Source organism: Cheilinus undulatus, linkage group 12 (genome assembly GCF_018320785.1).
Source record: "Cheilinus undulatus linkage group 12, ASM1832078v1, whole genome shotgun sequence".
NCBI lineage: Eukaryota > Metazoa > Chordata > Actinopteri > Labriformes > Labridae > Cheilinus > Cheilinus undulatus.
In genome coordinates this window covers 20,682,416-20,695,657 of record NC_054876.1, presented here as the reverse complement: position 1 = coordinate 20,695,657, position 13,242 = coordinate 20,682,416, and the positions used below count along the sequence as shown (strand labels likewise).

The following is a 13,242-nucleotide window of genomic DNA, read 5'->3' as shown; positions in this document are numbered from 1 at the left end:
ACCGCAGCCAGCCACAAGGGGGCGATTAAGATATTTTAGCTAATAAGTATGGGTTTGTCATGCCAGCTAACAGAAATGCTTTGTGCCTAGTTTTTGATAAGTTTGTTGGGTTAAAGGTAGGACTAGGCATTCAACTGCAACTTATATTAAATCACAATATTGACTGCTGCAATTTCAAAATCTCAAAAGTTGCATTATTTCCTAAACTTGAAATGTGTCAAAAGACCAGTTTAATATATATATATATTTTGTAGCAGATATTTTATGCACATTATACAAGCGTCGTAATTTGTTTTTAGAGTAACAATCCCTGCTTTACTTATGTAGATATTTTTTAATTATTTTTACCTTTATTACTATTTATTATTTTTTAGATTTTTATTTAAAATGAGATTGACTTTAAAATGATCATACCTTCAATATAGCAACTGATATAAAATTTACAACATGAGCAAAAACAATTGCAATTAGATATTTGTTTTAAATTGTTTTGCCCCAGTATATTCTATCTAATATTGTGTAGGTTATCATATAGAATTATATATTGCTTGTAGTTATTAAAAATGAGTGAAATGAGTAATGTATGTGTGGAGGGGGCAGCTGGGAGGAGCCCTGGAGAGATGGATCATAGGCCTGGCACAGGCACGAAGGATGGCCATCAGGAGGTCAGAGTAGTACAAGACTAAGGTTGACGCAGCAAAGTGACGAACCAGCATGAGCTCCTACCTGATCTGACCTGATCCAGGGATTAAACCTGTGATAATGGTTTCGTCTCAGTTGTTGTTGGGTTGCTTTAATAACTGTATGGATTGATAAAAAGATGCCACAACATATTTTCCTCCTCTTTTTCAAATTTATAATACGTCTTGGGGCCTCAAAAAATATTTTTTCATAGTTAGCTCAATTGAAAAACATCTAAATGTTTTTTTTTATCAGCACATATGGTTGTGGGTGAGAGACTGATCATTTAAGAATGAAAAAAGTTCGCCTACATGAACTAATTTAGATGCAAATACACCTTATTGTTTTTAACAACAAAAAAGAACAGTTCATTACAGTTTTCCACTTGTGCACCGATGTAAAAACTTAACAAAAAATAGTTTACATGCGAGCTTCAACTGTGTCCTATTGTTGTAATCTGTGGGACACTAAGCTCACAGGACAGTGTTTCTGTGTAGCAATGTGTGTGAGCGTGTCACTGCTTTGTCCTCACATAGCAGATGTTTAGTTGAGTCAGCTCCATGAAACCTTCAAACAGCTCAGCAGGAGGTTCAAGCTTCCTGTAACAATCTCAGTAATTAGACAGTTCACCTTCACTTCATTTTTAACCACAAAAACTGTTAATCAGTGTTTACTGATGCCGCCCTACAGCTCATAGTCTCACTGATTCCCCCTAACAACGTCAGATTAGTGGATAAAAATATCTCAGTTTCTATTCACACAGTCCCTCAGTAGAAATTTAGTTTAATGAAGAAGGAAATAATTGTGAAACATAAAATCAAGGTCAAATCAATCATAAAATATGTTTTTGCTATTTTTTTGATCTGTGGGTTTGCAAACAATACAGACAAAGCAACATTTTATGAATTTAACAGAGAAAAAGATCGGAGCTCTAACATGGGGTAAATTATGTATAGACCTGTTGTAGAAAGTGATTGGAGAACAGTGGCTCACTTTAGCTTCTTTAGTGGCTACACTAGCAGAGTAGCTAATGTTAGCTTAACAAACTGAGCAAACACTACTGTAGCTATGTATGCTACCATATAATGTAGCTACAAAGCTTATATAACCAACGTTAGCTTTGTAGCTCTGTTAGCATAGATACCCATGACCTTAGTAAGCTTTTGCTTTAGCTGCATTAGCTACATAGCTCTGTTATCTGCATAGCTCCATTGTCTGCATAGTTTATGCAGGTAACAGATCAAAGTAAGCTACGTTTACTACATTTATATATATTCATGGAGGACAGTTTTTTCCCTCACTATTTTCTCAGCCTAAGTATAGGTTTAATCCGATTTTATTTTGGAAAGTGTATTTTCAATTCAAAACAGCTTTTTGTCTCCTCTCCTCTTAGATAAAGTCATTTTATAGGTCATTAAACACGCGTGCTGTATTGTTGTGCACACATAAGACATAACTGATAGCACAGTAACTCAAACTACCAGACAGAGTGGTGGATAAATGAAAGTAGCGTAACAGAGTGATGTTTTTAGTCTGACTTATTAAAGGAAGTGGGACGGCTTTAAAAGAGTCGAAGTGGTAGTTATAAACTCCATTACTTCATACAACTGCCACCGCTAAAGCTAAGTTCAGTCAATGATAAAGATGCTATTTGCTATTTCCAAAAAGCTCTTCACAATAAGATTCTGCAGTTGTTGTTTTGTTTGAGTGCTTTTATTTATCACACCCACTCAAGGCCAGCCATAAGGGGTGGGGGGTGGGGAGAGCTTTCTGGGTCACAGCCAAATGGTTGGCCCGCTGAGGTCAGGAAAAAACATGGTCCATTGTAAAGTGTATCAAATTTGCTAAACCGTTTGTAAGTAATGTCAGAATTCATTTCTAAGCTATGATGTGCAATAACACCAGGATGCCAAAGAATAAAGTACTGAAATAACTTCAAGAGGAAACAATTATATAGTTGCAAAAAGAAAAAAATACAAAACTTTTGAAAAAGTGGTTGAAAGTGGGAAAAATAAGAGAAAGGTAAAGGGGGGGGGGGGCTGGTGTAAAAGGGTTAAGAGTGGGAAAATAGGGGCAAAATGTGCAAAAAGGGGTCAAAGTGGCTAGAAGTGGCAAAATGGGTTATACATTGCAAAAAAGGAAAAAAATGGGTTAAAAGTGTAAATGTTTGGCTATTAAAGGAAAAAAGGGAGTAAAAAGTGGCACCACTAAGTAATTTGAACATCAGAACCCAATAATAGCTTGACACACTTTTCAGCTCCAAAATGAGGTAACTGTTAGCCAGGACGTTAGCACCAACGCCACTGATCCAACACACATTGCAGTGATATTATCAATAAATCACAACTGGGGAGTGCCCATTCTCTGGCCCATTCAATTCTATGGCTAAGCTGGCACCCACAATGGGAAACACTAAGTTTTTGGCAGCTTCACATTAATTATTGGAATTACAATCTACAAGATACTAATGAAAAATTTTCAGTGATCTAATGCTCAGAAATGAGTTGAAAATGCCACCACAGGCTTGTTTTATGGGGTAAAGATGGGTCGTAGCACCTGAATATACATTTAAATGTAGTGCCCCTTGTAATTTTTTGATACTGGGATTTAAAATTGTTACCATGGAAGAAAAAAAATACAGTGATATGAATTTTAAGTCATATCACCCAGCTCTACTCTGTACTTAAAGCACAAGGGCAATGCTCAGTGATATCTGAAGGCAGACGACAATGACATTTATGCTAGGTTAGCATTTGTACTTATCTTTGAGGTCCATGCTTGGTGTGGAATCTGTGGAGTCTGGTAAGTTTGGGTCAGATTCAGATTGAGATGTACAGTTGAAACCAGAAGTTTACATACACCATATAAAAAGGCACATAAACTTGGCTCAGTTACACCAGTTCTGCCAGGAGGAATGGGCCAAAATTCCTGCAAACTATTGTGAGAAGCTTGTGGAAGTGTATCCAAAACATTTGACCCAAGTCATACAGTTTAAAGGCAATGCTACCAAATACTAATGAAATGTATGTAAACTTCTGACTCTCAAGAAAATAATAAAAAATTGTCTAAAAAATGATCTCTCTCATTATTCTGGCATTTAGCAAATAGAAATAATTTTGGTAATCCTAATTGACCAAAAACAGGAAAAGTTTAATCTGATTTAATGTTAGACGGTGAGAAAAAAAAGTTTATGTGCCTTTTTATGTAGTGTATGTAAACTTCTGGTTTCAACTGTATGTATGCAACATTAAAACAATCTCCAAATGTTTTCTCTAGGTGTGATGGTTTTTACACGTGTTTTAGAAGTCCTTTTTACCAACTTTTTCTAACTGCATGTAAAAGTACTGACGTCTCTTCTCAGGAGGGAGACTGTTCATCCTTCAGCCTCTCAGTAAACCAAAGGTGAAATAATCTTTCTGCAGATTTCCTGTGACACTGTTCAGCCAGGTCTCTGTTAGCTCAGCTTCCCCTTTCATGAACCTCAGTCACACATTCATCCCATAGCGCAGCTAGCTCTGCATGGCATCAATTGTGCTCCCTGAACTGCTTCTTTAGCACTCCACATCACCACACGAGCTAAAATATGTGCCACATGCTATTATATTGTGTTTTCTCTGTACTTGTGTCAACTCGGTTTTATCCCTTGGTGAGGCAGAGAGGAGATAACTGCGGCGACCTCGTGTGACACAGTGCTGAGGCAGCATGGGACTCTCAGCGGTGTCTTATAGTTAGTTAATTAAGCTCTGTAACCTCTCTATCTATGTAATGGGCACTACAGCAGTCTTTTGCAGATGTACAGTTGTTTTAAATTCTCAGCGGACACTTCTTTCATGAATCTGCTTTGTCTGGTGTTTTTATTTTTTCTTGTTTTATCTCTAAAATAGATTGATTAATCTTGTATCTGACAGCTTTAACTCATAAATACATATATTATGATATATTCTTCCCAGGATCATGGGGCTCATGTTTTATTTATGTGTTGTTAAAAATATAATGGCTGCTGGTGAAATCAATCTTTTTTTTTTTTTTTTTTTTTTTTTAGCTATTGTCTGAACTAAGACAAAGAAAAACACAATTGCTTTCCTCTAACAGATGTTCATATTCCATCTTCATAGGGACCATCTGAGAGACATATAAATAGAAAGACACTAGAATGCTTTTTCCCACAAAACTACTTTTAAGCTTCTGTTAGGAGATTTTAGCTGGTTATACTGATGCTTCTGTGTTCTACAAAAGCAACCAGACCATCTAAACGTAGTTTATGTGATTCTTTCTATGCAGAAATGTGTATATTTTTGTTGTATGCGCCCACAATAATGACTCAACTTTCTTTATAACCTGCTGCTGTAGCATTGCTTCTTGTAGGCACATGTCAGCCTCCCCTATGGCTGAATGACAGCAGAATTTTGTGCAGCAGATGATGATAGGGGATTGTAAGTAGCTCAGGATAAAACCTTTTAACAGCCAAACCCGAGGGAGGTCTGCTCTGAGAATGAAGGCGCTTACTGGGTTAGACGAAGGCTCAATCCCAATAAACCTCTTGCCCCCTATGATTTAGCCCTACCTCTATGTTTTGCATGTTTATGTTTAGAGGTAGGGTGTCCTGAATGTTGTTGGAGTGAAAGGGTAGGTTGAAACTTGCCAGGGCTGCATTGCCATTTAAACAGAGATTTTCCAGGGGCACATGCCAAACTGAGAGTTACTGGAAATCTCCAAGAGCCTTGCCAATTATCAGCAAGATTTGAAATTATGACAGTAATCTAATATCATATTTAATCTTGTTTCAGTGTGTCACAGTGCTTTGGATTTCAAACAAGCATTTTGGAATAAATTCCTTCATCTTTGATAGTTGTTGCGTCTGTTCATGTAATGCTGACGACAACAAGGAACTTGAGGGGTAGACTCATTTTGTAGGGAAATGTTTCATCATTACTCCTTGTAACTCAAGAAGGCAAAGGGGCCCTGAAAAATGGGGTAGGTGGGGAAAAACTTAGAAATGGGACTGAGTCTAGCTCCTTATTTCCACACATAATGGCTGTGCAGCAACCAACCACCTGTGCACGCTCTGGTCCATCTCCCACATGTCCCTGAAGCGCCACTCTGCTCCGCAGGAGATACGCACCAGGTCTGTTTTTAGCACTAGTGAAAACGTCAGTCTGCGATCAATCCAAAAAGCTGGAAAAACTTGCAAAACATCCGATAAACTTCATAATACAACACAATGGACAGACTCCTGACAGTAAATCGTCACTTTAGCATCATTACGTCTCATCCTGTGGCACAAGCAAAAGGTCACCAGGAGAGAGAGCCAAGACCAGACTGGCTTCAAAATACTGTAGAAGTAATGGTGATACCAGCAATTTTATCTTATAATTCCAACAGGAAACCTTTAATTATCAAAAATATTGAATAACTAAGTGACTTTTAGTGGTGACAGGTTTCACAATAAAACAAAAACTGATTTGTGTCATTGAAGCATAATGCATCTGTTATTATGTTAAACAACTGGTTAGAATCACACATATTTCACTATTTAAACCACTTTTTTTCATTTATAATTCCACCAGAAAATAAAAAAAAAACATTGCAAATATGAAATGTCTGGATTAATTTCAGCAGAAAAAGTCTGACAGCGACGTTTATTTCCTTGACTAAAACTGACCAAAAATGTTTGTTAGCCTTTTTTTTCCCTGACGAAAACTAGTCTAAAACTTGCTAAAGACTGATCTTAAATGTCTAAAACTGACAAAAGTCAGTTTATTTTTCATCAAGATGACTAAAACTAGACTAAAAGCTAGTTTAGTTTGTGTTGGACATCCAAAAGCTGTGATATTTCTCTACTGTGGGTATATCTGTCAACAAGCAATGCAACTGTAGCTATTCTGCCTCTCAGCTGTAGGAAGCAGGGACCTTAGGTTAGGCAGAGTGCATAGAGCACACTACCATGATTTGGTACCAGATTCAGGCAAGACAATAAATGCTTGGACTAAAAGTAAAGACAAAAATATCAGGACTTTTTATGGACTAAAACTAGACTAAAATGTTTTGGAGTTTTTTTTGACTAAAACAAGACTAAAACTTTAAAGGTTAGAAATAACTAACGTGACTAAAACTAAAATACTTGTAATCAAAGACTAAGACTAAAATTAAACATAGCTGTCAAAATTAACACTGGTTGACAGTAATAACAACTTATATAAACCACATAACTATTATACAAATATTTGAAAATTATAAAACTGACCAACAATTATGCCTATTGTACAAATTATACCTTAAAAATTTATATTTATCAGTAACATTTACCACTGGATCACTTTATGATTTTTTTGAAAACCTATGGCAACATCTAACTACACCACACAGTACTATGATGTTACATCATAATATTTTTTTGTCAGGAAATATGCCTTAGTATTATTGCTAGATGAATTGTTTTAACATAGACAACATTTTACACCCCTAAACAGGCGAATGTCCAGATATGGTTCCTCAATTTTCATGCTTGAGTGTCAGTAGTTGCTCGAAATCCTAGGCAGATAAAACCTATCATAACATTTGCTAATGTGTGAGTTACATCATCTCATCATGGTTAGTTATTATTTTAGGGCCAATTGTTTAGGACCAAAAGAGCCACAAAACAGCATTTTTGGAGTTCTGGTGGAAACAGAAAGTTAGAAACACTGGGGACCACTGCTGATTGGTTGGATGGTGTGATATCCATTACTTATTTCTACTGGAAGTGGAAGTGACCATTGGAATGGAAGTGACCATATATGGTACCTTATAAAGGGTTAAAAATGAAGATAACGCTAGATTTTGGGCTGGATAGGAATTGTCCCCGGCATCTTAACAACAGCAAAAGATCAGCAAAGAAACTAGACTGCTTTGTCTGCAGGGGTTGCCAACAGTGACACAGCCTGGCAGCTCCTCACAGGAACTTTAAATGCTTTATTCTGCTTGATTAATATTTGTTTACCTGCTGTAGACATTTCTGTCTCCATTTACTTCTTATCACTCATTCTCAATTGTTTAGTCAAACACTTAAATGCTAACCTTGCAAAGCAGATGGATATGCCCGTTTCCGTGTTTCTCACTGGCGAACCCTTCTTGCAAAGCTCCTGTCTGAACTGTTTGGGCCCAGTTAGAAAGTGACAGGACCAATCAGCGACGAGGGGCAGTACTTTTGGGCGCGGCAAAGTCGTGATGTATGCAAGCAGCAACAAGAGGCCGGTGCAATTATGGTGGAAGATATTATTGTGGATGCTGCAAAAGCACCAGTTTTATCAGATCTTGATGACATTTCTTAAAAGAAGAACAAAGGACAGCACTGAGTTGTTTTCTTTTCAAAAACGACAAAAGTTGTGTACTGACATGTCTACAGTCGTCATGGTTCACGTTATGCAGCATTTTATGGAGTGTACTTTTTGGTAGGCGCGCAGGCGCAGATTGTTAGTGGCTACACCACGTGTTTTGTTGCTCTGATTGGCCCGTAAAGATGTGACAGACAGAACATTCATCCAGTCACCCTCTGGGTTTGTTTTTTTTTTCAAAGGCTCTGCCCTTTCCCAAATGCTGTTTGTAAGTGGTTTTCCAGATTGTGCCAGGTTACTTATATGCATCATGTGTTTGTTAATAGTAGTAATGAAAAACTTTTCGGACACTGAACAAATAGTTAACCATTGTTTAAAGACAGCATAACCTAGCAGCTCCTCTCTACAGCTTTCTGGATCCTGGAACTACGTTTTCCTGCTGGTGTGCTGTGAAAAAGAGAGATTGTTATGTGATTGAGCGCTTTTCCTCCGTCTGCTCCTCCAGGTTTTGCAATCCTCCAGGCCATCATGGAGTCGGCTGTAGCCAATAACTGGCAGGTGACAGCTCGCTCAGTCGGGAACATTGTGGACCCCACAGAGTACAGACGCATCATTGAGGAGATGGACCGCCGGCAGGAGAAACGCTTCCTCATTGACTGTGAGGTGGACAGGATCAACGCCATCCTGGAGCAGGTATTGAGTCAAAAACACACCACTAATTCAGGCTGGTTTATTTGACAGAAACAAAACTATCCTTCTCTTAAAACTTGTTTTCAGCCTCTAGCTCCATCTTCTATTGTTTCTAAAGCAGTCAACAAGCTTTCTCTTTTCTTTTCGCCTTGGACAGTATCTCCATTTACACACTCAGAAAAATAAGGCGCTCTCCTGGCTTCTTCTGATCCCATCTTTTCATTTCTTTTTCATTATTACTCCAAACATCTTGAGTGCATCATGTTCGCCTCAGATCTCTACATTCTCATTTAGACAACAGTGTTGCAGGCCAGACTGGTACATTCAATTAAGGCTTGCTATTTGTTATTGTTTTGTTCTTCTTTTTTCCTTTTTATGCACACGTTGTCTGGGGTCACCTGGGCTTAATTCACATGGAGGAATTAAGCAGCCTCCTCATCCTTGTTTCCAAGGTGATACTCAGCCACTCATTTCCCAGAAGAGTCTCAATACAGATTCAGGGTTTTACTAATGTGAGCATCATGCACCGTGTCTTCACTGTGGAGACTACTTCAGCGTCCAGAATGTATTAAACAAGGGTCATATGAAATTTATCACTGCGCATTTAGTGGATGTGAAGCTGCATTGCACATGTGTCACATTTGTCTGCAGATCAGTTTTTAGGTCTCTGCTCTTTAAGGTTCATGCAGGTATTTGGCCTTGTATTTTTGTTTTGGCCACACTTATCCCACGTCTACAAAAACCTACATCAACATCATGGTAGAAGCTTGTTGTGAGTTGTGTTTAAGAGTGCAGAAGGGCTGAATCGATTCCTTGAATAATTTGAGTCCTTGTTCAGATTTGCTTAAATCATTTATTTATACACATACAGTACTGAGCAGATCTATATGGCATGTTTGGGCCAAAATCGAGGCTGAAGTAAGACGTGTAATGGCAAGCAAACCCACCTTAAGGCCTCATGGGGTGGGAAGGAGGATTGACACAACCCAGGTCGTGCTCTGGATGTCCTTGCATGTTACCAGGGGCATCAGAAAATAATCTGTTGAAAAAATAACAAAGTCTGCACCTTTAGGGCGGAGTAATGGGTAGATGTGGCAAGTAAGCATGGCACTGGGAAGAGGGTGGGTACTTGTGTTGTGGATGTCCAGAGGGCCTGAAAACTACCAGCAATCTCTGGGCATATCAAAAAGCCCAGACAAAAGAGATGCCATCGAGCTTTACCTCGAGTGACACTCTTGTGTGTTGACATGTACCAAGCTTGACCCTTGACCCCCTGCCCACTTCTGCAGCTCTTGGTTGTGGCACATCAGGCCCTGAATTGAATCCTTGATGCCCTACATGCCCAAAACTCAGGCACATGACTGTATGCCAATGATTTAGATACTGACAGCCATACAGTGCAATTTACTGTTTCACATGGATGGTTATTTATGTGGAACAATGCTCACATTTCCACTGTTGCTGTAACGTTATGTGCAAAAAGTTTATGTGAGGTGTGAAAATCACAAAAGAAGATGAAGCAAGAAGGGTCTTAACGCACACTCTTTGACAGCCCACCTGTAGGCCACCACTGTGAGACACCACTGTCAGGATGGAAGTGATATAATATGCCGGTATGATGTATTAACTGTTTTAGAAGTAGTTACACAGATGGTGGTTATGTACTTTTAGCTACATTAGATATGATAAAGTGATTTTATGGAGATGAGCTTTGTTCTATCAGCACACTGCTTTGTCGTTTATATTAAACATTTTGTGATTCAGTTTTGCTGCTCAGGTTTGTTACTTTTAGTGTGAAAGGCTTAAAATCTGTAATAAACATGTTGTTAGGGCCATTCTTAGCCCACCCTCTAAACTGCCACACAAGTAAAGATTTTTAAAACCTTAACCGATTTTCTTAATGTGGGAGACCCTGCAAGTGGTGACAAATAATCTCTGATTTTACTGTTTTGTTTACCATTTTCTTTGTCTACCCGACTACCAGTCTCAGCCTGGTCTAGACTCAAAACACCAAATCTTGCATGGTCAAACGTGACTTTAGTGTAAAACCACTATTGTTGCTGGCTGTTAGCTACATGCTACACCCATTGTGCAGTCCAGCTTCCTCTGTTGTCAGTTCATCTGTGGTATGTTTTACAGTACACATTGTCAAACACTCGTTTTGCTGTCGGTTTTGCTCCTTTATTTCTGACGTCCATCTGACTTTTTGCTTCCCAGCACTGTCAGGGCTGGGTTTTCGTTTCTCTTCCTCCTTTAGTGAGCTTGCCTCCTGATTGGCTATTGCTCTGTTTCGTACAGCATACTGCTCTGCTGTCATTGGTGCTTACCATACACAACAGGATTTCTGGTCATAAATATTGAACATGCTTAGTATTTATGATCTTGAGTCATAGCGCATCCAATCAGGTTGGAGAGGGAAAAAATTTACCCCCAACAGCAAGATAATCTTAAGAACCATCTGACAATCGGCCCTTTGATGACTATTATCCAAAGGGTTTTTCGGGACGAAAATTGGCACAATGATCTTGCAGTGTGTGGCCACGCTTAATCCTATCCGATTTTATTTTACAAGTATTTGCATGTATTTCCATCCTGACGGAGGTCAGCAGCTAGAATGTCTTGAAAGGAACAGAAACTCCTGTGGGAAAAACAGTTGGTCCATTGTCAAACAGAACACCATAATAATACATCCTTTATGCTGCCTTTATGCCGATGCTCCAACAGGGTAATGTTTATGAAATGTTAGTAGTAACATTAAATACAAATTAATGTTTTTGTTAATAATGACAAGTCATGACCACGAGGGATGGAAGCTGGTATTAGCAACATTAGCTTAGTTTTTTTTTTTTTTAAGAAAGAATACACAGAAAACTAAAGGCTGCTGTTAATTTGTTTAATTTTGAGCTTCATTTGTGTAATTATTCAGAATTAAAATGATAACTTTGTATAATACTTTGAAACCAGGGGTTCACAAAATTATTTGAAGTACTTGAAGAACATACAGAGACAGTAAAACAAAAACCCACCATGAAAAACCAATCTGAGAAACCATCAACAGTATTATTTGCCCCTGAGTTCTTTATGTCTGCAACATAATATCCACCATTTCTTTGTCTTTAGCGCATCCCATGGTAGTGCCAATTCATCAGTAAAACAGAAGTTATACAACAGCTTTACTTTGCCTGACTCCAGCAGCATGAGACTAAAAAATACAGCTTTTTAAGAGTCAATGTTGCCTTTATTAGCCCAGAAACTAGCAATTTGATTTGAAGTCAGCAGTAAAACATACATTCACATGAAATAAAAAAGTAATCTTATAATAAACTCAAAAGTGTAGCATCTCTAGACTCTGTAGTTAGATATGTGGCTTCTTTCAACAGTTTTTTAAAGACAGTCTAAGACAATATAAACACATAATTACTTGTAAATATTGTGAGGAGTTTTAGAGGGTTATGAAAAAGTTAGGAGAAAATGGTAGATTGATTATTAAAGGGGACCTTTTTTACCCTTTAAGACAAGTTAAATTTGTTCTCAGAGTTCCTCAAAACATGCCTGTGAAGTTTGTACTCTAGTTTATACTCTAGTATAAGATTTTTGCATGTTTAAAAAGCCCTCTGTTTCAGCTCTTCTCAGAACGAGCCATTTCTGTGTCTGTGGCTTTAAATGTTAATGAGCAGTCTGACTCTGCCCCTGACCACACCCCTCTCAGGAAATGGATGCGGCACTTCTGATGTTACAAACACTTTTATCCAAAGTTAAGGACCTGACTGGGATTTCAACCATCAATCTCCCAGACCAAAGTCAGCAGGGTAACCCACTGAGCTATCCAGCATCTCAAGTGGTACTTGAAGGGATTGTGGACAGGGCAGGCGCACATATTTTTGTTAGAAAAGCCTGAAAGAGTGATTTTTGCACAATATGTCCCCTTTAAAGGAAAGCAGGTTGAGGATTTTAATTAAAAACAATCTTCAAAAAGACTTGTGAGTGTCATTATCCAATCACATGCTAAACATCTTCCCAATCGGTGATCTATTTAAGCTGCAGGATTTCCAATCTCTCTCTCTGCTCTGCTTTTGCCAGCTCTGCCTGCATCAGATCTGCACTTTTACTCTCAACTCTATCACCACTCCAACATCCACCTGTCTTCTCTGACAAGGGTTTAAGATACTATCTCATCACTCCTTAAATTCTGCAAGTAGAATAAGTCTGCGAGTGAAGAGGTCGGAGCCTAGACGCCAAACGCAAACTATACAAATGTGAGTGGTTAGTACAATGCAGAGATTTTAAAAATGCTAATCCCCCAGAATTCTGTTCACTGAGAAATAACAGCTCTTGTTTATGTATGAGGACTTGTTGGCAGATGACATATAACCAACAGCTGAGTTGTCTGAGTCCCTTCAGTTTGGATTATTGCATTTCTCAGCTGTTCATTGTGCTATATAAACCATCAATCCCAAAAATATTGTGTGCATTCTGTAGTTGTGTTCACCCTCATTTGAATCCCCAATCTCCAGCACATCTTGACCTTCTGTCCTTCTCTGAGATATTTGTGCATAAA

The 13,242-nt window shown here is 38.3% G+C and overlaps 1 protein-coding gene across 3 annotated transcripts in view; it reads left to right on the top strand.

Moving 5' to 3' along the window:
• Window positions 1-13,242, top strand: part of LOC121518679 (glutamate receptor 3-like) — a 153,483-nt gene that overhangs the window by 75,602 nt on the left and 64,639 nt on the right. For all 3 annotated transcript variants that reach the window (XM_041801161.1, XM_041801163.1, XM_041801160.1), the window contains exon 4: window positions 8,500-8,687. In XM_041801161.1, the coding sequence (XP_041657095.1) occupies window positions 8,500-8,687 (188 nt within the window). The remainder of the gene's footprint in view (window positions 1-8,499; window positions 8,688-13,242) is intronic.